Raw genomic sequence first — 27,640 nt, forward strand, 5'->3', positions numbered from 1 at the left:
AGAAGCCAGCAGCCTTTCTGTGCGGCCCTTTCATGATCTTGGAGCTCTTGGGGTGGGGTAGGGTTGCTTTGGGCTGGGGAGGGTGCTGCACGTGTGAATCTGAGTGTAAGTGACCAGGGTGCACAGGGGCAGAGGGTGGCCTTCGTGCAGCTGTTCAGGGCCCCCCCACCCTACCCCACCCACCACCCTGGGTGCGCCTGGGGCAAATGAGCCTCTGGTCGGCTCTCCCCTTCGCTTGGAAAGCGACCCCCGTGCGCCCCGGGTTCAAAGGCCCGACGCGGCAGCTCCAGCCCCTCGGAGGGGCGGGGAGGCGAAGGGGGTGGTGCGGGAGCCAGAAAAGCCCGAGCCACAGCCGGCCAGCCCAGCGCAGGGATGGGCAGCGCGCTCTGAAAGTTCGTGACCGCCGCAGCCAACTAACTTTTAGCCGGGTCACGCAGCTCAGGCAGTGGCAGGACTCGAAAGCTGTTCCCGGTCCAGATCACAAGCGGCCACCCTCCAGGCCGGGTGCTCCCGCGCCTGATCGGGGTTCATGGAGCCGGGGCTGTGGCTCCTTCTCGGGCTCACAGTGACCTCCGCTGCAGGTAAGCGGGAGGGGCGGGGCGGCGCGCCTCTCCACGCGGGAGTGCACACAAAAGGAACCCAGGCGCGGGTCTGTGCTGTGGAAAAGCTAAATGAGCCTGGCTCTGCACCCTGAAGTTTCCCAGGGGCGGGCAGAGGGGCCTGAAGACACAATGATTACTTCCACTGAGTCTGGGGGTTTCAGTCTGGGAGACTTAGGCTATTCTTTGGGCACTTTTCAGAGACTATACAAAATCGAGTTTTCACCAGAGAAGGGCAAATAGCTTTCAGACTTCACAGGGACTGAAAATAGCTTTTAAGTTTTTACTGAGTTTGTACAGAGCTTTGTAAACTTTTCTAGGCATTTGGCTTAGTGTGGAGACCGCAGGCGACATGCAACCAGCCCCTAGACATCCCAGAAGTCTGGTTGCTTCTCATTCCGGTTTGGGGGGCGGGAGTAGTGGGTGCCAAGAACTCTATTTCAGCTGTTTAGGAGCCCTTCAATCTGCCTCCTGCAGGATTTGTCCCTTGCCCCCAGCCTGGGGGCTCTGGCAGGACCAGTGTGTCCCAGGGCCCCCCTGAAGCTGGGTCAGAGGGGGACTGTGAAGAGACTGTGACTGGCCCTGGTGAGAGGACTGTGGCCTCAACTGCTGCACAGCCTGCAAATCCTGGAAGTGCTGGGCAGCATCAGGGACCAGGCAGGTCTGGGGAGCAGGAGAAGCAGGGGGCCCCTGCACACCACCGACCTCGGCGCTGCACGTGTTTCACTTATAAGGACAAGGAGTGCGTCTATTACTGCCACCTGGACATCATCTGGATCAACACTCCTGAGTGAGTTGGCCTGGGGGGGTAGGGAGCATGGCTCTGTGCCAGGCCTGAGGTGTCAGGTTCTTTGCACGGACCTCAGCCCACCTCAGTCAGACCCCCAAATCTGCCATGATGCTGCAGAGTTCAGATCTTGCAGGGTCTCCAGCCAGCACAAGTCCTATTACAGGCCAGGGGTGACCCACCTTCCCTCTGACGACCTAGCCCTAGAGAAACTCAATCTTGGGTTTGAGATGTGGTAGGCAGGGAGCTGGGCAGGGGCTTTAGATGCCTGAGACGTGTCTGACCTCCTGCCCTAGGGGGCTGAATGGTCTGAGCCTTGCTCTAAAGCCTCCTTGGAATTCTTTGAGAGCAGCCTGGGGCACAGGGGAGGCAGGAAGGTGGGCTTGGCAGACCCAGATGGCATCCATCCTGTGAAATGGTTTCTTCCTTCCCTGCCCATCTTGGATGCCAAGCCAGAGTGACACATGAACCTCACATGGCTGCCATTCCCCATGCCTGACCCCAGAGTCCACAGCCATAGCCACAGAGGCCCTCTGTCCAGCCTTAAAATCTCTTACAAGGACCTAGTGGTGGGGTGCCGATGCAGTCTAGCACCTCTTTGGAGAGGACCACCTTCCCCTGGGGCCACAGGGAGGGCTGGCTGTCTGGTCTTCACTTGACTTCCACCCAACGTCTAGGCTCATCCTGCACTGAGATGCACCTTGTGAGCAGGTAGGTGGCTTGACCTTGCTCAGGCCACTATCTCCAGTGCTTGTCTCTCTGATTGCTTGAATCTTAGACTTGGTCTGGATGCTGCTAAAATCAGTTCCTTGGGTGTTTTCTGCATCTCCTGGGACATCTAATTGAACTTGCCTAGGGATTCTTGTCTGGGAGCTTGGAGATGGCTGAGCACAAAGCCTCAGTCTGGAAAGGCAACTAATGATTCTCTTTTGTGGCTTCCTCTCTCCTAAAGCCCTTTACTCTCAGAGACCTCTGGGTAGTGGCTTTGAGGGGTCACTCATTCATCTAGACATCCCAATGATGAAGTACACAGGAGAGGGGGTCCCCTGTGGGGTCCAGTGTTTTTTGGACCTGGTGACAAGATCTCTAACCACATCCAGGTAGGTCTAAAGTCTCCCTGCTTTGCCTGAATGGCAGAGTTGGCTTCAGTGGTGAGCCACCCAGACTCCTGCATAGGTCCTGGGCTCAGCTGGACCCTGGGTTTGTTTAATCATGACTGCTGCTGGGTTGCAACTTGTCCCTTACTGTACCAAGGGCTGCCCGGGTTTCACCAGTTCTGGAACGACGTCATTTGCTTTCCCAGTGTCTGATGAGGCCCTTGGACAGCCTGTCAGCCCCAGTGGGGAGGTGGGAGGATAACAAGGATGCAGGCATGGATTGATTGCTGTCCTCAGAGAGCCTCAGGCCCTCCTTTCTTAGAGCCACCAGCACCCTGACCATTGTCCTCCGAGACTCCTAACCATCTGCCACCACAATCCCACCAAATGAGCGCCGCAGAGACAGGGCCACTGGGTGGTCAGTAGAGGCCCTGGGTCCTAGTCTTGCCTAGAACCCCATAGGAGAGAGAAGAAACTCAGCAGGAAGGGACAGGGGTCTCTGCCTCTCCTCCAGACTGCTGAGCACCACTTGGCAGGATGTGAGTACCTGGGACATGTCCCAGAGGCTCCATAAACACCCAGAGATAGCTGAGGTCCTGGGCTGGAGTTCTGAGCTGTCTGAGCTGTCTGAGCGGAAGCTGTGGGTATTCTGCTTTGGCCAGGACAGCCACCTGGAGGAGTCTTTCAGTGTCTGGTTGATCTCTTCCTGTCTTCCCCCACCTTGTTTTACTCTAACCAGTGGGGAGGAAGGGGGGGAACCTAGTGTCCTGGTGTCCCATCAGCTTCTTAGGAAAGAAAAATGACAGTTGCCAGACTTGAGCACTTTGAATTCAGACAAGATAAATATGTTAGTAGGGAGATGTTTCCTGAATGGCCTTATTCTCTTTCTGTGCATTCATGCGCGCGCGTGCACACACACACACACACACACACACACACACACACACACACACACACACGCTCTTCATTCCCTTTCCCCTCTCCTTCCTTCCAGTAAGTAGATCCAGTTGCTGTCTTTAAAATTCTTGGGACAATATTACAATGAGAGAAAGAGAGTTCAGTGGGCCTCCAGTGGAAGGGAAACACCAGAAGAGGTACCGACTGGCACACAAGGTCTGGGCTTACCCCTCATCCCCCAGTCTCAGCCTCTCCTCTCCTGGGGTCCCTCTTACCATCTTTGTCCTAAGCAGACCTCCTCTTCTCACTGCCCCCAATGTTCCCACCAGGATGTGGTTGCTCTTGGTCCCTGTGGCTGTCTGCTCAGGTTGGAGGAGGAGCCTTGATCCTTCTTCCTAAACTAAGAACCTCTTGAACTTTGGGTGTTTTTACTTTTTCATGGCGTTTCTCTTCCTGCGCATTCAGCTTCGTGGAGACCAAGCCCACCCTCTGCCTTTGTCTTTGAAGGAGGCTAGTGAGGTCCTTCTGAAGATCGTGTTGAGAGTAGACCTACTTCTACATCTGTCACTCCGCAGGAGTGACGTCGGAAGTTACCCTCAAGCCCCAGTCCACATCCTCATGGGAGGTTAACTGCTAATTTAGGCTCAAGGGGCCTTTATTCCCAAGGAGATCTGAGATTCTCTGGTTCTCCCATGTTCCTCATACCTTGAGGCCAGTCAGCCTTTTCTGGCATCTCTCGGCATGCTGTGGATGCTCCATCGATGTTGGCTGACTTTTGGTTAAAACTGAACCCAGTTTGGTTTCCTCGAATTAACTGTTGCTGTGGCTCCAGTCTGAAGGGCTTTCTCTCTCCCAGGAGGTCTCTTTGTCCAGGATGTGTGGGCCTCTTCAGAGACCCTGCCCTTCACTGCACTGTGAAGGTGCATGTCTTTCCAAGAGCCTTACCTGTGACTTCCTCATGTTCTCCAACAAAACCCACAATCCCAAAGAAGAAGCACATTCTCCATTTATCAGTTGCACTCTTTGGCATCTGAGATCATAGCTAACAAATAACACAGTATCTTCCTCCTAAAACTTGCCTTGGACATGTGAGGAACCCAGTTCCCCCACAAGCTATGAGCAATTCCAACATTGCCAACAAAGAAACAAAATCCAAGCCAAGGAAAACCCATCCCATCTTGTCCTGGAAAATTTGAAAAGCCTAAGATAGTAAGTGGGGAGGTGATACATGGGATGTCACATGTGTACATACTTGTGTGCGTGGGGCTTCCTTGCATACATGTACTTAAAATACATATATCCTCCCTTCAAGGCAGAGGATTGTACCACTCAGGTTTCACCAGAGAGACAGAAGCAATAGGGTGTGCGTGTATGACTGTGTGGAGACAGAGAAAATACTACTGTGTGATCACAGCTGAAGGCTACCAATAACTGAAAATTCCAGTGAGAGATAGTGACACAGACTTGAGACCAAAGGGAGCCCAGAATCAAAATTCCAGCTTTGTTGGGGAACCTCACTCTTGACTCTTAAGGCTGCCAACTGACTAAATGAAGCCTATGTAGGTTGTGAAAGGCAATCTTCTTTGCTCAGAGGGTACTATATAAGGGACAAGGACATCTGAAAAACACCCTCCCAGTCGCAGTGTCTAGGTCAGTGGTTGACTAAACAACTGGACATTAAAACAAAATTAACCCTCTTGGGACCTTGCATCTAACATACCACACAGGGGTGGCTTCCTTCTGAGGTAGGTAGCTGGCTGAAAACCAGCCCTACGAACAGCAGCAGAGCAGACAAGACACCCAGCAAAGAGCCCAGGGTGTACTTCCCCACCTCTGCACCAGGAGACCTACCATCTGTTAATCCGTTAGGGACATCTGAGAGAGGCACTGTGATGCTGCGATGGCTACCATGTTTCCCAAACAAAAATCTGAGCCACATGGCTGACAAGCAGGAATGTATTTATGGAAAGAGCAGGGCAAGGCGTTGGGAATCGTGACTGGTGTAGTGGAAAGCCTGGTAACTCTGATCTCTACTCGCTCAAGAGGCAGACTCCAGCAGCCCAGAGCTATGCTCTGGAGTTCTGGCCATACTTCTCTGTGTGGTAGGAGGTGGCATCAGCTCTCTGCTTCCCCTCTGTAGGGTGCAGATTCTGGTCCAGCTTTAAGGCAGTGCCCAAGGGTGTCTCCCTGAGTTCCTCCAACTGACATCTCCTAAGGACGTCCAGCCTGCTGCCTGTCCTTTGCCAAAGCATGCCACACTGACTTAATCCTACAGGAATGACATTTGTTTTGTGTTCTTTCCTTCCCCAAAGAAGTGAAGAGTAGACTGATAATAATAATTATAATTAACACAACATTTGAACTTGCATTTTAATGTCTTCTACCACAGAAAAGCAAAAGCCATGCTTTCACCATCTGTGTTCTTCAAGAAAGGCATTTTAGCAGGTTTCTAAGAGAGACTGCACAACTGTTGGAGGATCCCAGTAGAACCCGTGGGTCTGGGGCCATGGCTTCCTGCAGATTGGAGCCAGCTGCACACCCACCATTGTCCCCCATTCTGTGAGCCAGCCATGACAAGATCAATCCTGGAGATGCTTTTATTTGAGACAGACAGGACATCATCTTTGTAGCTCTCCTGGTGTTGGGAACATGTAGTGAGTGACTGACCAGTCCTGATAACAATGGCAATGTGAGATGGTCATACATCATTTTGTGTAACTGTGTGTATTCCATAGTTTGTAGGAGGCTGAGTCATTTGCCTGGGATTATGGGGACACTAAGGTCAGTTGTGTGGCTTCTGGATCTGCTCTCCCAGTCTCCCTCTGTTCTCCTTTCCCAGCACAGGCCTCCCTTATGTACTATGACTAGCCCCTTCATCAATGCATTTGGTATGTGTGTGCATGTTCATATGTGTATGGCTGCGTGTGTCGTAGAGGTGGGAGCCAGAGGTCAATATCAAGTGTTGTCCTCAGTCACTTTCCATATTCGTTTTTCAGACAGGGTCTTTCACTGGGGCCTGGGGCTCACTGATTAAGTTAGATTGTCTACTTAGCAAGTTCCAGGGGTCCCCCTGTCTTCATCTTCTCAATGCTGAGATTATAGACACAACACCACCATGCCCAGCTTTTTATGTGGGTGTGGGGGATCCAAGCTCAGGACTTCATGCATGGGCCACTTCACTGGCTGAGCCATCTCCCTATTCCAAGAATCACTTTCATGGATGCCATGTCTCCATGGCAGTGGGTTGGGCTCTGGGACGAGGCTCTTATCTCTGGCCGCTTCTGTTCTTTGCAATAGTGGTGTTGATCCATATACATGACTCTTTGGAATAGCACATATGCCCCTTTGCAGGATTATTTTTATAGATATGAAAAAATATACAAACAAAAGCACAAATTGTTGGTCCATCATCTGTCCTACATTTTATTCTGGAAGCAGAGTGTTGAGTTGATGAGAAGAACATGACAGCCTTCAAGAGCCCTGAGTGGGCCCTCTGAGATGATACTGTGCAAGCCTGCCGTACTGGAAGGTTAAACCTGATGACAGAGAGGCTGGGATGGACAGGTCTGGGTCTCAGGGATTCATAGCCCACTGACTCCATCTTGCAGGTGGGAGTTCTTTTTTCTGACTGTTGGCTTCATGCATTCTCACTCTTTAAGTCCATGCCCTGACCAGCTTCTCACTGCCTGGTGCCATCACTAAGGTTATGCATAGAAGAGAGATGAATTTGCTTCAGTCCATCCCTCCTTGCTATCCAGATTCTCATGCACTTTGGGTGAAAGACTCATGGCATTTAGAAAGAAAGGGACCTCAGGGCTCCCTGTGTGCTTTTCTACAACCAGGGGAAGCAGACCCGCCTGTCATTAGAGAGCTTAAACTTGTTGGATATTCCACTTTGAAGATGTCCTTCCATGGGCCTCAGTCCCCTGTGTGCCAGTAGGGAGTGAAGATTGTATGAAGGTGACTGGCACAAGGATCTGGGGACTGGTTAGCATGGTGCTTTGACGGGTCACATGCAAGGTCTTGAAAATGTAGCCATCTCAATCCAGAACAATTTCCATCAGTACAGACACACCTCTCCACAAAGTGACTGCCTTGCTAGTCCCCATCCCATGCTCAGAAGGCATCCATGGCTAGAAAATCCCTTCTTGGGTGCTAGGGAAGTGGACTTCTTGGACCATCTTACCCTGATCTCTCTCTTGGCCGGGAGTCCCCAGCAGTAAGTGCCTACACTCTGTCCCTCTCAGACCTGCAGCATTTCTGGAGACACTGTTCACGGTCTACTGGTGTCCAGTTAGCGTAAAGGTTTCCAGACCTTGGGAGAAGGTGTGTCTGGCTGTCCCAGAGGCTGATAAGTAGCCCGATAAAGGCACCTGTGGCCAAAGGTTGTTGCAGGTGGGAAGGGATTTTTGTCCCACCCTCTTCTGTTATTTCCTGTTGCTTCTCTTTGTTCTTGGTAAATAATCAGAAGGCTTGGGGACTAGGGCATGGTGCTCCCTAAGGTCCCTGGTGCCAGCTCCCTTGGCACAGTAGGTGGCACCTTGCCATTTCAGAGCAAGGTAAAGGCTCTGTTTGGAGTCTCCTGTTAAATGCCTTCTCACCTGGGAGAGTCTAGTAGACTCCCAAGTAAGGGATTTGTAGTTGATGATCCCCCAGGGTTGAGGACTTCCGTTCTGCATCTCTCTCCAGAACCAGGCCCTGAAGTGGGTACAAGAGACAGGGAGTCACTAGGAATGATACAGAGAAGACTGTGCACATGGGACTGCTGAGAAATAATTCCATGGTATGCTTTCAAGAAGGTTGTGTAGAAATTGATGCTGGCCGGATGCAGTTCAAGGTTCTGACTGCTCACACTTGCCCCTACCCCTGAGCTTGTATTTTTGCATGTATCCATTTCCACCTCCTCCATGGGAGTTTAACACCTTGCATGTCAGTTTGAGTTTGAATAACTTAGTTCTTAGATCATTTGACAGAAATATGCTTTACTCGAGAACCTTGGGATTCAATTTCAGAGTAGGTTTCAAAGGTCAGCCCCTCAAGGTGACCTTTCCCTTGAGTTCCCACTGGCTGAAAGCCCTAGAGTCAAGGGGGACAAGAGATGCCTGGGAGCAAAGTCAGGCCAGACTGGAATGCAGCTGAACCCCGCCTGAAACTCACGGTCAGCTTGACTTGAAGGAAGAAAGATTGGTAAGAGGTTGCAACCCTACGTGACTCCAAGGGAGCATTTGGATTTCTGCTAGATGAAAGGGGCGTTGCAGCTAGGAACTTGGCCTTAAATCTGAAGGCCTTTGTGAGTCCCTGACATCTCTGGTGTGGTTTATTCCTACAAGAATTTAAAACAAAGGAAGCTGGGAGGTAAACAATGCTTTCTTCAAGGAGGCTGTATGGCCATGGCTGGAACCCGCCTGACTTCAACATTCCAGCTCTCAGTCCCGAGCTGCACCCTTGGCATCTCAGCACATCGGCTGGGGAACTGTTACAGGTCTGTGCCACACTGCAGGAGACCCTGTTTAGCCATCACTCAGTTCTATTTCACAGGAGAAGATGACCTACTCCTGCTCTCTGTTAGTACAACAGTACTGAAGATGAGAAACACACACATGCAAAAACTCGCGTGTGCATGTGTGCATGCCCAACATGTCTACATGGGTGCAAACACTTATGCCCCTCGTTGGGTTTAGAATCAACTGTGCTCAAAGGGAAAACTGATGTGCAGAATGGCTGGATGTGGTGGATGATGGTGGTTGCTGTAGGAATAGGTTGCTTGTCTAGGCACAGTTTAGGAGGTTACATTTCCAGCAGCCCACAGGTCTCCCTAGCATAGACTGACAGGACAGGACCATCATGCTGCATCGGCCTCAGTCTGGCACAGTCTTAGAGCCAAAAGCTCTTGTAGAACTTGGCAGCACTCAGCCTGCCCTACTTTTATGGTCTTCGGAGGGAGACTTAGCAGGAGCTTCTAGTAAGCAGTGACTGGGGCTTTCGGCTCAGAGCCCTGCATCCCAACCCAGTGAGTTTAAAACCAGAAACAGATTTGTTTCCTAGTCTGTTAGAAAGGCCTAGAGACAGGGATGGCCAGGGGCAAATGGCCTAGGGTGGGTAGTGGAGGGGAAACTGCTTTGCTGAAAGTTAGAAGCAACTAATTGAGAAGACAGATCTGATTTCTGTGTGTTTCTTGTATGACAGAATTGGTGCTGGAGGGCAAGGTGCCTCTAGGTACAGCTGTTCAGAGGCCCCAGACCTCAGCATGGGGAGGCATTTGCATAAGATCAAAATGAGTGCAAAAGTCTATACCTGCAAAAAAATCAACAGGTTAGCTGACCTTGAGCCTGCCTACTCCACCTCACCCCAGTTCCCTCTCTGACTTCCCATTTGAGGATAAAGCCTGTTTCTCTCTACCAGGGACCCAGGTATTTTCAGTGTGAAGGAAGTGTTGGATTTGTGGGCACTGCAAGATGGCACCAAGAGACAGGCCACAAGCAAGACCTTGTCATCAGCGTGATGTCATTGAGCAAGCCTGGTCACCTTTGCTGCCCTGACATGGGCTCTCCTGAAAAGGAGCTAGGTGGGCTGCACTCACATGCCTCGGGTGATTTAAAGGGACGTGATGGTGTCAGCATTTTTGAAAACCCCCTCTACAGGGAGCCCCCCCCAGTACCTTTTGCCTCCCCTGGCTCCGCGTCTGGCAGCTATTTTGAGCCCCATCTGTCCGCAGCTTTGCATAAAGTTGTAATGAAGCCAGGTCTCATGCCTACATCTGACTTGGAGTTAGCCAGGGTCATAGGGGTGGCGGGGCTGGAGAAACTCGAGCTCCTTTGATGCCTTTGGTCGTAGAGTGGAGGGGAAGCTAGCTGCTCCGAGGAGTCTTTAGATGTCTTCTTTTCTACATACTTTATTTCCCTTAGCTTTTCAGGGAGAACAGAGCCTTTAACTCTTAAGCTTCCTCGTAAACATGCCAGAGTGTTTTCCTGTCTCCTCTGTCCCTCTGACCCCCTGTGTGAAGAAGGGAGAGCTGGTCCTGTGTCCCGGTGAGCTGGGAGCTGATGGTTTCTGTGGCTTTGGGTTTTGCTTGTTTGTTTTTCTAAGGCCCAGTTGGGCAAAAGCTTTCTGAATATGGTTGGTGAGATCCTGGGCACCTCTCAGAGTGGTGGGATGGGGTGTGTGTGTGTGTGTGTGTGTGTGTGTGTGTGTGTGTGTGTGTGTTGCTGAGTTGTGGTTTTGTTGGAGTAGTCCAGGACTTTCTCTGAAGATGGGGCCGTTGATGATACTTGTGTGGTGGCAAAAGGTTCATGAAAAGATCATGTAGAATGTGGAGTTGGGTGGGCCTTTTTAAGTAGCCAAATAACTTGCCACTTCTCAGGTCCTCCAACAAAGAAGATCCTTACCCAGGACCTTAGAGAGTCATCAGATTGTGTGGAGCCTGGGGCCTCCTACTGGGGGCCACCTCCTGTCCAGTTCATGCCTTGTCCCTCTGTGCCCACACATGTGGTGGAGATCCTCCACTTGGGGTGATCTGAAGACCACACTTCTCCCAGGGAGACCCCCCTTATCACTAATGGTTTACCTTGCTGTCGCTATAACAACCATCTGAAACAACTTAAGAGGGTGTGGTGATTCACACTGCCAATTTGATGGTCTAGGACCAGCTAGCCTAGTTGAGAAAGTTCTAGCATATCTGAAGGAGTTTGCAGATTGGGTTCATTGAGGTGAGTAGACTCTCCCTTAATGCCATGGGCTTGGGTCCTGGACTGAGTATAAAAAGGAAGAACAAGCTGAGTTCACGTCTCTCTGCCTGACCTCACTTCTGCTCTGGGGCCTTCCCCGCCGCCATGACAGTCTGTGTTGGCAAACTGTGAACCCGACAGACTTCGCCTTCCATGACTTGCTCTTGTTGGCTGTGTGATCGCAAGAAGAACAGTCGCGAGCATGAGGAGGAGGACTTTGTTCATGGGAAGGGACACACCTCTCCCCCGTGACCCTCCTCCTCCTCCTTCTCCCCCTCTCCCCTTCTTCTTCTTTTTGTTTTTTAAAGACAGGGTTTCTCTGTTTTTCAAGCCAGGTAGCCCTGGCTGTCCTGGAACTCACTCTGTAGACCAGGCTGGCCTCGAATTCGGAGATGCGCCTGCTTCTGCTTTCTGAGTGCTGGGATTACCCCCACCCCTACCCCAGCTCAGTCATATACTTTTAATACTCTGTATCAACTCTTAGTGATGCCGTCATACTATGACTCCAGCCAGGGCTTAATCCTTTGAGTAGGTCAGAGCCCTTCTAATCCCCTAGGGTTTTGTAATCCAATAAAGGTGACAGTTAAGATTAATTACCGCAGCTTGGTGTTGCAGGACTGTAATCTCAGCCTCTTAGGGAAGCTGAGATGAGAGGATGGAAATTAAAGGCAATAGAATAAGTTGAAGGCTGGAGTAGGCAACTTTAGTGAAAATAGCAAAAAGGAAAAGTGAAGCGGTAGTGGGAGAGGCGGGTCAGCGGGAGAGTGTTTGCTCTTGCAGGGGCCCTAGGCTCAATTCCCAGTGTGGGGAGGGGGATTAAGCCTATCTTCCAAAATGGGAGGACAGATGGAGGACCAGAACAGTAGAAAGCCACTTAGCCAGTCAGGAATTCTGTACATTTAGGAGACAGAGCAGAGAGTCACCCTCGGCACAAGCAGATACCTGTTACTGAGACATTGTGATAGTGTTGAGGAAGGGCATGAGCCACACACCTGTGCAGAGGCGACCAGGCAGACACGGTCAGTGACTCAGCTGGACAAAGTTCTGCTGTTTTGACCCCAGGAGACTGTGTCAAGGCTAGTCCCCAAGGATACCATACCTTCAGAAGAAGATATGTCTGTCTGTCTTGGAACTGATGATGAGAGGGTTGGTGCTCAGTAATGATAACCATTGTTTGGAAATGTCTTAAAAGTCATCCATCAGTCACAATATGGGACCCTCGGTGACTCATAGCTCTAAATTCTCTACAGTTTTAGCTTTTCCAGGGGGCTGTGAGAACTCTGCCATGGGCTTTTCCAACGCTGATCTGCAGTAGAAACAAAGGAAGCTCCAGGTGGCCAGTTCTCCGCTCCCATGTTTGTGGAACAGGAGGTGTAGGTGAGAGCCTATGCAGCCAGCAGCTGGACATGTATGTTTTCTGCTTGATTGAGGACATGCAGAACCTAGACTTTCTGTACCGTTTCAGCCTTGGAGGTTGGAAGGCCACCCTGTGGGCTGTCTGGCCGACTTTCATAAGTGCATGGTGAGTGAGCAAGGAAGAGGGTGAGTAAAAGTCAAGGCTCCTGATTGACTCAACCAATTATCTGGAGCTGGGCTCTGAGCGGGAGATAGATGGAGGCAGGGAGTGTGTTTGCTCCCACCTGCTCAGGGCTGGTCCGTGGAACTTGCCATTCCACGTGGCACAGACGGAAGGAAAGGACTCTACTCAGCTCCGTTTGCCGGCTTCATCCTAATTCTTTAGTATATTGGTGCAGTGAAAAACATCTCAGGAGACATGGAGGCCTTCCTGCCATACCTGAGAAGGTGGTTGCCACCTCCTAAGTACAGGGTCCAGGCTTGGTGGGATACCTTGTTTAGACAAGTGCTTCCTGGCACTTGTGCCTCCTGTCACACTGGAGAGAACACAGTTGTAACTGGCTAACGTTTCAGAGTTAGTCAACAGCATGGCAGACACCACTGTCCTTGTCTGAAGGTTTAAGATGATAGCCAAGTGGTTCCATCTAAGGAAGGCTTTAACAGAATCCCAAACTGAGCCATGACTGGACAGCATGTGAGGATCTCAGAGGGGTGTGTCTGGAGCCTGCAGGCGGGAGGCTGTATCCAGTGATGCTGCTGCCTCCTGATCACCTACTGGCTGGTGGGAACCATTTGTTTCTCCCCTCTCTGCCAGCGTGCTCCCCAAAGCCCTGTGAACTGCCCGCTGTGCTGCCCCTCTGCCTTTGCTTCCCTGTCTCAGAAGGGAAAGCGTCAACAGAAGGAGAGAGATCGTGAACTTGACACACGTCCCGAGAGTAGAATGAACATTCCCTACTGTTGGGGAGGCATTCAACCAGAACTTGAGTTCCTTTTTTTTTTTTTTTTTTTTTTTTTTTTTTTTTTTTTTTAAACTTAGAACGACAACTATATTTATATACCCAAATAATAATAGGTACTAATCTTGTCAGTGCTTCCCTCTGCCTGGCTGGCTTCTCTCACGAGAAGCCACTAGCCTTCCAGCTGTAAACTCAGATGTTCACTATAGCTGTATCTGCAACAACCGAGCAAGAAGTGGCAGGCGCAGAACTGTTACGAGTACTGAAGCCTGGGCTGAGTGCGGTGCTATCTTGCAGCCAGCTCAAGGCTGGCACCTCCATGGTGAAATGTGGGGCTGCTATCCAGGAAACCTTAGTTATGCAAGAGAAGCCGAACAGCACACTGTTGGATGGAGGAAGCTGGCCATGCCAGTATGCTAACCTGACTGTGAGTTGCTTCACATGCAGGGCCTCCTATCCATTCCATGGTGTTTGCCCAGACCCTTCTCCAGCAAGTGTTGCTAAATGCCACTCAGTGGGGAAATGAGGAGCGAGTTTTCTTTCAGTTTGATCCACTTTCCCGATGGTTTTGAACTCAGCAGGTGATGCCCATCTGCCAAGTCCCAGCTGCCCCCTTGTCATATCTGTGCCCACCCTTTAAATGTCACGTGCAGCTGCCAGCCTCACTGTTAGAGAGGCACTGTTAGAGAGGCACACTCATTTTTCTAGGAAAAAGCCCCAGAACCAGAAACGGGTTTTTTGTTTTGTTTTGTTTTGTTTTTCCTAACGTCATTTTCCTTGTTTGAAAACTTCTCATCGAAAGATAAATGAAGGGTGTTTGGTGTGGTGCTGCAGAGGAAGACTGAATGCAGGCGATTTGGGAGTTTAATATTTAATAACATTTATATATGACATTTGGGAAAACTTGAAAAATAAAGACACTGTGATAAATAAGATTCTGGCATCTTCACTGCTGATTAAATAATGAGTGTTCTCAGTACATAAGTTGAGAGATAATTTGTTATACAAACACGCAGAGCACTAGACATTGCATATGTAGGTATGATGGAACGTGTTTTGTTTATCCATCCCTTCATCTGCTTCTCTTGTGTGGGCCTCTGGTACAACTAACATCAACAGATGGAAGGACTGCCTGTCTCGACGAGGAATTGCATTATCAACCCCTACTGCTCAACTGTGGGCTGTCACGATTGGGTTGAGTATACTGGTCCAAAGTTCTCCGCCAATTTAATTCCATTTTCATGGTTCCACTATTAAGTATTTTGTGTTGCTCATTTAGGGCATGGTGACAAAGGGCAGTGACAAAAATGAAGTACAGACTCTTAGAAAGTGGGCGGTGGTGTATGCCCTGCTGCCAGGATGAGGGAGGGCAGGGACAGGCATTGCTATGGTTTTCTGGTTCCTTTATTGCTTAGTCACACATCACAAACACGGCAGACTGATGAGTGGAATTTTTCTGCTGATGAAACACAACTTCTCAAACCAATTAAATAATCAAAGGAGCTAATTTTCACCCACTGCTAACTCTTCGCTGAGCGTTTTCCCACACAGCATCTCATTCCAGTAAATGCCTAGCAATCTTTTTGTATACCGAGAGGGTGGAGTACCGGTCCTATAAGTGCTTTACAACTTAATAATGGAATTACTAGGTAATCTCCCTGCACTCTGTGTACCATTTCTACGCCTGAGCATAGTGCTTGATGTTTCTCTTTTATCAATTTTCATCTCCCAGTAGCATGTGAATTCTTGTAGGCATGGGTGTATCTATATTTCACACTTAAAATAATCCTAGTTACATGGTAGATGCTTAAAAGCCCGTGAAGTTTCTTTGTAATGATGTTTTTCATGACTGAGCTCATTAAACTGCAAGGAATCTGGTCTTGTCAAGCTGGGATTACCTCACAATTAGCAACCAAAGGCTCAATCAATGTCTTTTTTGCTTCTCTCTCTCTCTCTCTCTCTCTCTCTCTCTCTCTCTCTCTCTCTCTCTCTCTCTTCCTCCCTCCCTCCCTCCCTCCCTCCCTCCCTCCCTCCCTCCCTCCCTCTCCTTAGTATTTTGTTGTGGTTGTTCTCTCGGGATAAGATCTCATTCTGTAGCTCATCCTAGTCTGTGTAGCTGAGGCTAAGGTCTAACTGGAAGTGATCCTCCTGCCCCAATTCTAATCTTCTTTTAGTCTCTGCGGCTGGTACAGAAGAAGTAGAAAATCAGCTCTGAGATCTGTGTTGTTGACTTTGGTTTTCTGACAGTTTTATAGCCCAACCTGGCCTCAAACTTGTTATGTCATCACAGTTAGCCTTGACCATCAATCCTCCCACCTCCCTAGTGCTAGGAGTACAGGTGCAAGCCCCACACCCAGATCTTCTACCTGCTCCTGAGGAGCAGGTATTCATTCCGCAGTCAGATCTGGCCAGGAAACACCCTGGCCTGGCTCTGATTTAGAGGCCCCCTGGTGGCTCTCTTTTGGCCATGCATCTTCCACCCATTGCAAGGAGACTCTGAAGCTAAAAAGCACCTTTTCCAGACAATCTTCCCAGTATTCTGAGTCCTGGGATCCTCCTACATGAAGGTCCCTGAGCCTGTGACCCTTCTAGGGCCTGTGTGTGTAGATATTATCTAGTGTCTGACACTAAGGGCCCAGGCACATAGTCCTCAACCTGCAGAATAGGTGCTTGTAGGATGGTGAGTAGACAGCTCTTGGGACAGGGCCTGGGAGTGGATGAGGCTGCCTTGGTGTGGGATGAAGCAGGAGGGAAGAGAAGTGGCCAGTGTTGTTTTGGTTGCCATATTTCATCTGAGAACTCCAAGGAAGACCTGGACCCCAATGTAAAGCTACTATTCTGAGGTACTATGGATGTCATCTTTCCAGGGTGAGGGACGGGATTCTTGGATAAGCATTTATCAGATTGACCAATAATCTTTTAATATTTAGACCTGGAGTAGGTGGGCTTCCATGTTGAACACTTGTTCCAAACCCTGTACAAGTTCACTAGAGCAGGACATGCCAAGGAGCTCTGGCCAGCTCCTAAAAGCCTTCCATTCCCTGGGAAGGGGGCTCAGTTCTGTAAACACTTCTCGGAAGCTGTTGGGGGCGTATGTACATGGCGCTCCTTGAGGTTGCTGTGGAAGTGCTAACACGTCGCTATGAAGAAACACCCAGCCATCTTATTTCCTCACTTGTAAAACACTTTAGGCAGAGCATTTTGTTTCAGCTGAGTGGCTCGACACCCAGCAATGCAAAATCAGCTGACAGCAATTTCAGAATTGCAGGTCTTGATGCCGATGGAGAAATAGGAGCATTGCTGTTCCTCATGTATAATTTTCACCAAGAAATGGAGGACTAGCTTTAATGTCAACACTTAGAGATTTGCTGTAACCCTGTTCCTGGAAAAATACACCTTCAGCCAAATCTGGGCCCACAACAATGACCACATTATTCTCCCTGACCCCCTCCTGTTCCTGAGAAAAGATCCAGGTCCCAACAGGACCTTCCTTCTCCCTCTGCTTTGCTCAGCAGCTGGGCCTATCTGGGTTGGCAGGGAACCTCATTCTACTGCTGCCTCTTGGGGTGCTTGGGAGGGAGGAGTTGGGGCAAAAGCAGAGGGGCATGGGGTGGATGGGGTACTCTCCAGTCTCCAAGCCAGCAGGAAAGAAGGCTGCTGTGAAAGCATCTGGTCCCCACAGGCCACCCTGCCTGACTCTCCTCAACACCCCCAAAAAGGCTTCATAGCTGCATGCTTCTAAGGAAAAGAAATTCAATTTGATTTTATTTTGAAAACACAGAGAGGATTCAAGGCCACCCTTTGAGGTGGGTAATTGGTGATACTCTGTGGGACTCATAGAAACAGGGATGAAGAAGAAGGCCCAGACTTACTGGAAAAGGGCCTCTGGCCCCATAAGCTTCCTCAAGTTCTTAGTAGTTTGTCCCCAGATCATGTCCAGTTACATTAATGAATTAAGCATGTGGTTTTAACTTCTTCTCACTCAACTCTAGAAGTCTTTCCTCTCTGGAGAATGAGCCATGGTTGGGCTGTGCTCACTCTTAAAACCAGATTTAAACGTTTATTGCTCTAGATGACATGCCTCCCAATCCCTACCGTAACCAGAAGTGGTTGATCATTTCAGGCAGTTTTTACTGCACAATAAGACCTTCCCATGGTGAATTCCATTCTCAGCTGCCCCACTGAGGTGGTGGCGACGGCTCCTGGAGAGCATCGAGTATACCCGCTGGTGTTTGCCTCTTTGAGGAAGCTGCGTCTGGGGGCTAGGGTGGATCTCTAATAACTGTAATTGCATCTGCCCCATTTTCCTTAGTGCCAGCTGTGAGGCCTGCCCTGGAGTTCAGTTAGCACTGAAGTTGCCAGGGACAGCCTCAGGTATCAAAGGCACTTATAGACACCAAGTCAGGCCCCAGACAAGGACCAGCACATAGGTCACGTCAGATGTCTTTGTCAGGAGCACTGGGTAAATGCAGGACAGGTTCCTAGCAGGAAAGTCCAGTAGTTCGTGTGTGTGTGTGTGTGTGTGTGTGTGTGTGTGTGTGTGTCCATGAGGAGGCCAATGTCAACCTCAGATGTCACTCTCAGGAGCCATCCACCTTATTATGGGGCAGGTTCTTTCACTGGCCTAAACAGTTAGACTGGCTGGTGACCAAGCCCCAAGGATCCTTCTGTCCTAACTCCCTAGCATTGGTATTATAAGCACATGCCAACACACAAAGCTTTTTGGTGCGCATTTTAACTCGGGTCCTCATGTGTGAGAGGATTTTAACTGAGACAGGCTGGGGATGAGCTAGAGGTCCAGGCTGGGTTCTAAGGACCTGCTATGCAGGAGCCTTCATGGTTTGATCTGGAAAAGAAAGAAACCCGGAGGAGTTTGCAGCCTGGCTTTAGGCACCTCAGTTAGGTTGAGGTGCTCCAGAGTGCATAGACTTGCACCAGCTCTGTGTGGCTACTAGGGCAGTCAGCTCTTCCCTAGGCCTCCTGCATATCTCTTTGTCTCAGCAGACCATTTGGATGTTGGGTTCATTCCAGACGGTTCCCAGCTAGCATGCTATTGTGGGGGTGCTTCACCTTGGAGTGGCTGAACAGGCCCTCCCCCCTCACATTTCTCCATGCTCTGCAGACAGACTGTGCCCTATGGACTGTCCAACTACAGAGGAAGCCTTCGGGGAAAGAGGTCCTCAGGGCCATTTCCGGAAAGCTCCCAACCGTCTCCACGGACACGCTTGCGCTGTGCTTGTACAGGGATGGATGACAAGGCCTGTGCACACTTCTGTGCACACACTGCAGATGTCAACAGGTATGACACACCTTCTAGTCCCACTCATATCGAGGTACAAGTCACTGATGGGCAAAGCTAACCCCGGGGCTTCAAGGGTAGGGGAAGCGTGGCTTAGGCAGGCCCTCAACCACCCTTGCCTCTTAGAACTGAGGCCACAGCTTCTGAAGCCTGGAGCTCTGTAAACACACCAGAATAAGTTGGAAATGTTTAAAGAGTGAGGAGCCCACCCATCTCCACGTGTATTTTTAGTTTCTTTGCAAACAGCCATCAGGGGTTTATATTCTCACTGCCTCACACACAGGACCCCTTGTCCTGGGTCACCCATTGGGTGTCACTGTGGCTCCTGGATCTCCTCTCTGAGTCCGACACTGCTTTGTCTTCTCAGCTGCACAGGGAAGGACGTAGATCCATTCTGAGTGGGAAGTCACCATACTGGCCCTGGGGCAGCCACCTGGACTACTGTTCCCTAGATAGCTAAAAGCTCCTGGCTCCTTTTCCCTTTACATTGGGCAGAGACTCATCAAGCCAGGCAGGCAGAGCAGCCTGTTGCCAGACTGAAGGAAGGGCCGAGTGGTGTTGTAGATGGGCCTCGTGTGTCCTCCTTTACGGGCTTAATGATCCATCTGAGTAGGGTGACCCCGAAGCAAAGCAGACTCTGCCGTCTGGAGAACATGGTGCTGCACGCTTTTGTTCTCCCAACTGGGGTTTTGCGAATCCAGTGAGTAACTGAGGCGTGTGTTTAGTACTCAGACATCGGTCCTGCAGTCGGTGCTTGGGACCTAGTCCTTGCTTGGGCAATACACTAATTTCCTTGTTGGTGGGGAAGAGGAAGCCATAATCTGACACCCCCAAGCCAGCCATATGGAAAATGCTAATTCCTGAAAACTGCTGTGTCCCCACAGTGGTTCCCGGAGAGCAGGAAGGCCAGCTGCAGAAGAGGAGGGGGAGACCAGAGGCCCACGCCAGAGGTAAAGATGGGGTACATTCATTCAGGGGCACAGAGTGGCTGGAGACACAGTGTCTGATCTCAATAAGTGACCAGTGGGACTCCAGAGCTCACAGGGGTCCCCACCAGCTTTTGGTCTGGCAGCTCTTGATGTATATGATTATTGTCACCTGTCTGGTCCTGAGTAAACCTCTGTGTTTTTGGAGCCCACCCACCCCATGTCCCTCTTTGTTCCAGGGTGGTGATAGCCAGCTCGGCTCTCACTGGAACAGCAAAGCCGGTTACCTGCGGTTCTCACAGCTCTCTGAGTTGAGACAACCGATGCAACTCTGGCCTCTACTTCTGCAACCAAGGGACCCCTGTTAAATCATTTCTTCTCAGTAGAAATGGATGTGCACATGGGCAGTGGAGCCCCACCCCCACCACTTCCAGCTCATTTTAGTATTGTCTTAATACCAGCTTCTTTGTTTATTTGTTGTGTGTGTGTGTGTGTGTGTGTGTGTGTGTGTGTGTGTTTGTTTTTTGGTTGATTTTTGATATGAGCAATCTTGAGGGCTTCCTGCAACCAAGATGGGCTTATTTGACATTCTATCAATCTGAAGTCATTATTAATAATGGCTCAGCTGCATATCTGCAATGGGATGGTAATTTATGTTCATAACAATAGCCTGGAGGTGGCTTCAGTTCCTACAGGGAATGATCAAGGGAAGATTGAGCCAAGTCCTGTGTACAGGAGTTTCCCAAATCCATGAGGTGGCCTCCAGTGGGCTAGAGAAGATGAAAGGAAGCAGAGAGGCCAAGGAGCCAGCAAGTCCTCAGGGAGTGTGCACCAGACCTCAGCTGGCACTCAATCTGCCTCCTCTTCCTTCCCTTCCTTTTTTCCTTCCTTTTTTCCTTCCTTCCTTCCTTCCTTCCTTCCTTCCTTCCTTCCTTCCTTCCTTCCTTCCTTCCTTCCTTTATTTCTTTCTCTCTTTCCCCTCTTTTCACTTTTTTTCTACCCCTAACCAAACTTCTGTTGGTGAAAGTCTGGTGTGATTAAAGCTATTCATCCATTGTATCATTTATTGATTTACTCACACATTCATTCAGCCAGGATCTGTTGTGCACCTGCTACATGCTGGGTCCTCACTATCCTAGACATGCAGAGAATGAGGCACTGGGTCTTCGTTAGTTTGTTTAGTGGTAGAAGCAGACAGTAGACAGACAGACAAATACACACAATACAAAGTGAGGCAAACAAAGGAAAACAGGATAGAAAGTGCTGGGGTGGCTGAGGTTTGTGATTTGGTAGACTGAAGCCATCTCACCAGCCAGGTGACCTTAGCACAGAGGTGGGAGGTGAGGCATGAGCTATGTGGAGATGGGATACAGGAGGGAGAGGTGTTTCAGATAGGGGAACTAGAGGGACGGATGTCCTGGGGCTTATCCATCATAGGAGCTATGTGTAGAGAAAGCACAAGATGCCTCCTTCCAGGTTGCTGCTGGTGTGCCTGTTTTGTCACGTGATGCTGTTATGATTGTTCTGTCACATGATCAAAGGATGAGCTCGGGATGCTGGAGAGACGATTCAACCAGTAACATGCTTACTGTGCAAGCCTGAGGGTGACGGCCGGGGTGGCAGAAAAGCAGCTCCCTGGGGCTCTCTGGACAGCTAGCCCAGCTGAAACCAACAGCCCCAGGGCCTCATGAGAGACCCTGTTTCAAAGAAAAAAAAATAGGCGACTAATCCTGAGGAATGACACCTGAAATTGCCCTCTGACCTTCTCAGGCATGTGCACACACATGCATGTGCACATACGCATATGCACACACATGCATAAGCTCTGCCCTCTCACCCCATCCACACATCCAATCAAAAATGCGATTGGATTTTGTAGCAGGTGTCCCACTGGAGCCTGTAAGGCAGGCTTCCAGAACCTTCTAATTCATGTAAAGTTCTTAGAAGGCAGTTTCTGCCAGAGGAAAGCCTTTAATTCAAAGTCTTTAATTCAGCTGGCGTCTCTCCCTGCTTCCCTGTAAGACATGAGTTAGTAAAGGCCAGAGTCACACAAAGAGTGAACCAACCGGAAGGCCTCCCAGTGGCCACACCTGCTGCTATTAATCTTTTCACACCTTTGTACTCAGCCTCTGAAATTGCTCAGCACTGGTACTGGGAACTTCCAGGCAGGAGGCAGCCAGAGGTGTGGCCAGAAATCACCTCTTCAAGTTGGAAGAGCTGGTGCGCTGTCATGACACGCCTCTTTTTTCTTTTGTTCTCTTTCCTTGAAATAGGATGAAGTCAAGAAGAGATGAAGCGGGCCGGCCATAGCAGGCCGCTACCAGTGCTTCTTGCTTTCCGCAGCAGACTTCACCCTCGCTCTCCCTGCCTACCAGCTGCCTTCCGCGAAAGAGCCATTGTGCTTATGCTGACAAGGTTCAAATTTCCTCTTTAGGGACAAGGGGGGAGTTGTCCTGAGTGGAAAAAAAAGAAAGACCCACCTAAAGAGCCCCCACTTACCAGTACACCCCTACCCCAAGAATGCCCAAGTCCAAAGGACCCCAGCTTCCCTAATGGGAAAAATGATCCCAGATGTGCCCTGGGGGCCAGATGCCTTCGGCTCCAGTTTCACAAGGAAGTTGTTTGGGAGGTATGTTAAGTCAGAAAGCTACTTACTGGCTTTTGACATGATTCCTCTTGGAGAGTAAGTGGACACCGGGCTGGCTCTTTACAAAAGTAAACACGCATCCGTCTCCTAGAAGATGCAGGACACCCGTGTGGCTGGAGCAGATCTGCTTCTGCAGCCTGCCAGGCCTGTGTGAGTTAGAGGCTGCAAGGCATCTGTCTGCTTGAGATCTGGGTCCTCGCTATGCTATGGTCTGCGAATTTGCAGTTCATAGGATCTAGAAACTTCTAGCTGTGCTTGGTACTCACCAAAAGAGTGGATCTCAGAAACAGGAAGAGACGGAAGACAAGAAACCTGGATGTGCATGAGACAAAAAAGAGAAAATGCATCCTTGATGGTTTTGAACTGGGGGCACGCAGCAAAGAACCATGGGTTCTGTGGATGGCCTCTGTGTCAGAGCTCCCAAGGCTGCCTTGCAGGGAGCTGCCCTGAGGAGAGTCCGGCGCAAGGCTATTAGGCTGAATATCTGCTTTCATGAATAAATGTGGCTCTTTGGGGAGTGACTTCAAAATAAGCTGAAAACACAAACTCTTTGTACATTATGTAAATTCCTGTTTATCTATATAATTGGCAACCACTGGGACTTGTGACTCCTAGTGGATCAAAATCTTTTAGCTGAACTCTTTCTGCTGTGTTCATGGTGAGTGTGTGTGTGTGTGTGTGTGTGTGTGTGTGTGTGTGTGTGTGTGTGTGTGTGTGTTGGGGGTGGACTGTGAGTTCCCATGTTGACTCTGCTCTGCAGACCCAGCTGGGGACAGTCTGCCCACCTCCCCACCAGGCCTCACAGCAATGAGAACCTGTCTTTGGGAGTGTGCCAAGGGCACCATGCGGAGACACTTTAGCTGGTGTGTGAAGTGGGACCTTTACCAGATGTGAACTTCAGAGGAGGGCCTCCTAAGTTATTACAGGTGTGAACGGGCCTGTCTTTCGAGGCGGGAGGGTGAGAGTGACTGATTGCTGGGGGGATGTGCCGTTTAGAGAAGTAATTATTTATTGGGGATCTGTTTTCTACTCAACTCCTTTATGGGATCTATTAGAAGTAAAGGCGCTGTAGGTAGGTAGATAGACAGACAGGTAGATTTTAAATTGTGTTCAGGATCCAAACTCATATTCCTTAGAACTAGAGTATGTTTAAGCACATATGTACTGTTTGGCACAGTGGCCAGATTGTATCTCAAAGACAAATCCACTCGTTGTGAGAACACTCAGAAGATACATCAAATGCATAATAATAATAATAATAATAATAATAATAATAATAATAATAAAACTAAAAGTTTGCTCTGGTTTGTGGGCTTTTCCTTACATACACAGTTATATATCCACACTTTGTAGGCCTCTGGAGAGGGCAGGAGGGAGCCAGAATTTGGGAAAGTAAAGAGTGAGACATGGGTGGAGTGCCGTGTTGGAATATAAACATCATGGCAGCTGGGAAGAAGGTTTGGAGGAAGTTCTCGTCTTCCCTGGCACCCCTGCCCTTCCCCTGGCACAGGGAGACAGTCACAGGCCTGTTGCTCACAGCATCTGAGAATTACCTCCAGAAGTGACCACAGCAGCAAGACCACAGAGGGCAGAAAAGCAAAAGCGAGACTGTTGGACAAAGGGAGGGGCAGGGCGGAGGGGGGCCAGGGCTGGGGGGGCGGAGGGATGAGTCTTGTTAAAGTATTTTAATGCAAGTGCCATTATAAAAGCCATCACTTTGTATGATCCATGCTAATAAATGTTTAAAAGGGATTCTAAAGCATCTATAGGGTGCAAGGACTCTTCCCTGTCTCTGCCCCACTTTTGAACCCACTTTTGAATCCATACTCTTAGAGACCATCAGAGGAAGAGAATTGAACCAAGACAAAGACATGGATCACCCCTGCCCCCGCCCCTCCCCGCACACCAAGAAACCCGGTGTTTAGAGTGGGCTGGATCACTATCTAATCTGAGAAAACCCAAGAGCCTCTTGTTTTAATTAAACTCATTTTAGAGAGTTTTGACTCTGATGAATTGAGAGAGTTGAGCACTGATTTATTCAGCAGGATGTGTAGTAGTACAGCAGGGACCGTGTATTCCTGGGGGGCACTGATGGCGCCCGGCATCCTCCAGCCCTTGGAGAGGCTGCAGGGCACAAGAGCAAACAGGCCAGAAGGTCTAGGAGCTTCCTGGGACAGCCTGGTCCTGAATAAGCCAGGCTTTCCTGGCGTCTGGGAAGAGCGTTGGAGGAGCCATTCACAAGGAAGGTGAGTAGGGCTGGCTGCAGAAATCACAGAGTCCCAGTTCATAAAGGTGAAGGATTTCAAGATGGCCACAGCAGAGAGAGAAACCAAGTGGCACTCTTCTGAAGGTCTGCCGGGTGGCCTTGAGTCTAGGGAGCAGACTCATCTTAAACATCTGGGCCTTCAGTTCCCTTATTTCCTAAATGGATGTAGTGCTTGCCCTGCTGAACTCACTGCTTTCTCAAGAGGTCAAATCTAAGCTTTATGTCTTTAATCCTCACACAAAAACAAGGCACTAGTTCCCCATCCTTTTTAAAATGAGTATGTGCATGTGTACGTGGTGTATGTGTGTACATGTATGAACAGCTGAGTGTGCACATAGGTACCTGTACCTGTGGAGGCTAGAGACTGATGTCATCTTTAGGTACCTCCACCTTTTTGGAGAAAGAGTCTCTCACTGAGCTGGGAGCTCACTAACTGGGCTAAACTAGCTGGTCAGCAAGTCTCAGGGATCCTGCTGTGGCCCCCTCGCAGATTTCATTTGTGTACCACTATGTCTACTCTTTTGTGAGAGCTGGGGATCTGAACTCAGGTCCCGGTGCTTGCACGGTGGATGCTGTACCCACTGAGCCGTCTTCCCAGCTCCAACTGGCTTCCGCTTTGTTTTGTTTTAAACAAAAAGTTTCTCGTGGAATCATACCTTGAGTTTAAGATGTATCTTAAAGTAACAGAATTAACTTTTGGTATTGTCAGGATCAGCAAACCCTGCTCCTTCATCCCTGGAAGATGTAAGTTCTCCAAATCCCCCAAATTATTTGATGTGGATGCTTTGGTATCTTAAAGCTTGTGTGTATCAAGTTACCTGTTGTTTGGAGCTTTATCAACCCACCAGGGCCTCTCCCTCACTGAGCATCTGGTTCTTTCCCTGGCCGGCAGAGAGGCTTGGAACTGCCTTCTGCAGTCTCAGTGGTATTCCATGCAGGGAAATTATAAAATTAAGTGACTATGAATGCAAGGGCCCCTCTGCAAGGTGTACCTCCTAATACCCCCCCACCCCCACCCGTGCAGCATTCCAGAACAAGGTATCAAGACGTGACGGGAGCTGTGGGCCAGGAAGGCTGGCCAAGGAACGTGAAAGCACTTCCCCCTCCACCCTTGTCTTGCCCTCTTCCTCTCTGCCTTCCACTCCACCATCTCTCCTTGAATGGGTCCATCACATGAGTGCCCGCTTATCCACTAACTGACGGGAAACAGCAGGGCTGGGTTTGCTCAGCCCTGGCTGAGTCCTCAGTGAGACACGGAGGGGACTGACAGTCTCTGCAGGACCATCATGTCTCCTTCACAGCTTTCTCCCGTGTGGGCCATCAGGACTCCCTGCCTCATCCTCTGCTCTGGATATCATAGTGAATTTATTTGCCTGTTTAGTGTGTGTGAGTGCACACATGCCTGTGTGTTCACATGCATATAGAGGCAGAGGTTAACCACGGGGTTGTTCCTCGGATGTATTCCCCCACCCCCACCCCAAGCTTTTTTTTTTCTAAATAGGGTCTCTTACTGGTCCCTAATTGACTAGGCTGGCTGGCCAGTGAACACTAGGGAATCTACCTGTCTCTGCTGTCTTAGTCAGTGTTCTATTGCTGCGAAGAGACACCGTGACTACAGAAACTCTCATTAGGAAACATTTACTTGTGACTGACTTACAGTCCACAGATTTAGTCCATTATAGTCATGGTGGGAAGCAGGTATACATAGTGCTGGAGTGTAGTAGAGGGTTCTACATCTGGAGCTGCAGGCATCAGGCAGAAAGCGTCCCTGGGCCTGGCTTGAGCATCTGAAACCTCCAAATCCACCCCCAGTGACACACTTCCTCCAACAAAATCACACCTACTCCAACAAGGCCACACCTCCTAATAATGCCATTCTCTAGGGGCCCATGGGAGCCATTTTCATGCAACCCACCACATCTGCCTTTCCAGCTCTGGGGTTACAGTTGAGATAGTCCTTGAGGCCCCATAGCCCAACTTCCTCTCCAATCTCTGTTTCCTGATCCAAGCCAATGAATGTGAGAACTCCCAGTCCACACTCCTACCACTGTGAACTCCACATGCTTTCTCAGTCATAATGGACTATATATCCTTAAACCATGAGCCACAAGCAACTTGTCCTCCATAAGTTGCTTCCTATCGAGGGTTTGGTCATAGCAATGAGAAGAGTCACTAATAAAATGAACAGTTTCTGTTAGTAGATCCTTTATTGCTTTTGTACAAGGTAAATATTCTCAGCATTGCGGTCATATAGTGTCTATTGCAACCCCTCTGCCATGGAGACTCAGAAGCAGCCATTGTGAATGAATGGGCCTGGTCATGTTCTATCTTTCTAATTGACATTAATCAGTGGACCAAGTGGCTAGCGGGTCAATACAGCACTCTAAGGGTCATGATCTTCTACACCTTTGCCTGCCTGCATATGTCTTTATCTTGGACAGTGTATGTGATAGTTTAGCTGGAGATAGAATTTTCCCTTGACAGCAGGCAGGACTCTTCTTGGAAGATGCTATTCTCTTCTTTTCTGGCATCACTTAGAAATGTTCTCAATTAGGGGTTTGTTTTTTCTCTGTGTGTCTTTAAATATTTTTCTTCTTATCCTTGATGCTCTGCATTAGAAAGTGATTAGACAGAGCTTTCATGTTGTATCATTCCATCTATACCAATAAGCACCTGGGATGACTATTCAATCCAAGGGAGTCATGCCCATCTATCTCTGGGAGACCCTTCGATCTGACACCCAACATTGGTACTCTGCCATTCTCTTGGCACCCATTAAATGAATTTCACTGAAAGTGTGTATTTCCCCATTTCTCTCCTGTTTGTCTACAATCTCTTCCTTGAGTTTGAATTTAGCACTAAAAATCCAGTGAGGGGACTGGAGAGATGGTTAAACAGTTTCTAGCATTTGCTGTGCTTGCAAAGGACCTGTGGAATGGCTAACAACTGCCCATAACTCCAGTTCCAGGGGATGTGACACTCTCCTCTGGCCTCATGTATGTGCACCTACACACACACACACACACACACACACACACACACACACACACACACACAATGTAAATAAACCTTTAAAAATACAAGAT

At 49.5% G+C, this 27,640-nt stretch overlaps 1 protein-coding gene across 1 annotated transcript; it reads left to right on the top strand.

Moving 5' to 3' along the window:
• The first annotated feature begins 253 nt into the window (after positions 1-253).
• Edn3 (endothelin 3) lies at positions 254-23,593 on the top strand. Its single transcript, XM_015994977.3, has 5 exons — positions 254-581; positions 1,077-1,389; positions 18,539-18,715; positions 19,600-19,665; positions 21,915-23,593. The coding sequence occupies exons 1-5, from the start codon at positions 530-532 to the stop codon at positions 21,949-21,951; spliced, it is 645 nt and encodes a 214-aa protein (XP_015850463.1). The 5' UTR covers positions 254-529; the 3' UTR covers positions 21,952-23,593.
• Positions 23,594-27,640: the final 4,047 nt, after the last annotated feature.

The sequence above is a fragment of the Peromyscus maniculatus genome, chromosome 4 (genome assembly GCF_049852395.1).
Source record: "Peromyscus maniculatus bairdii isolate BWxNUB_F1_BW_parent chromosome 4, HU_Pman_BW_mat_3.1, whole genome shotgun sequence".
NCBI classification, from domain to species: domain Eukaryota; kingdom Metazoa; phylum Chordata; class Mammalia; order Rodentia; family Cricetidae; genus Peromyscus; species Peromyscus maniculatus.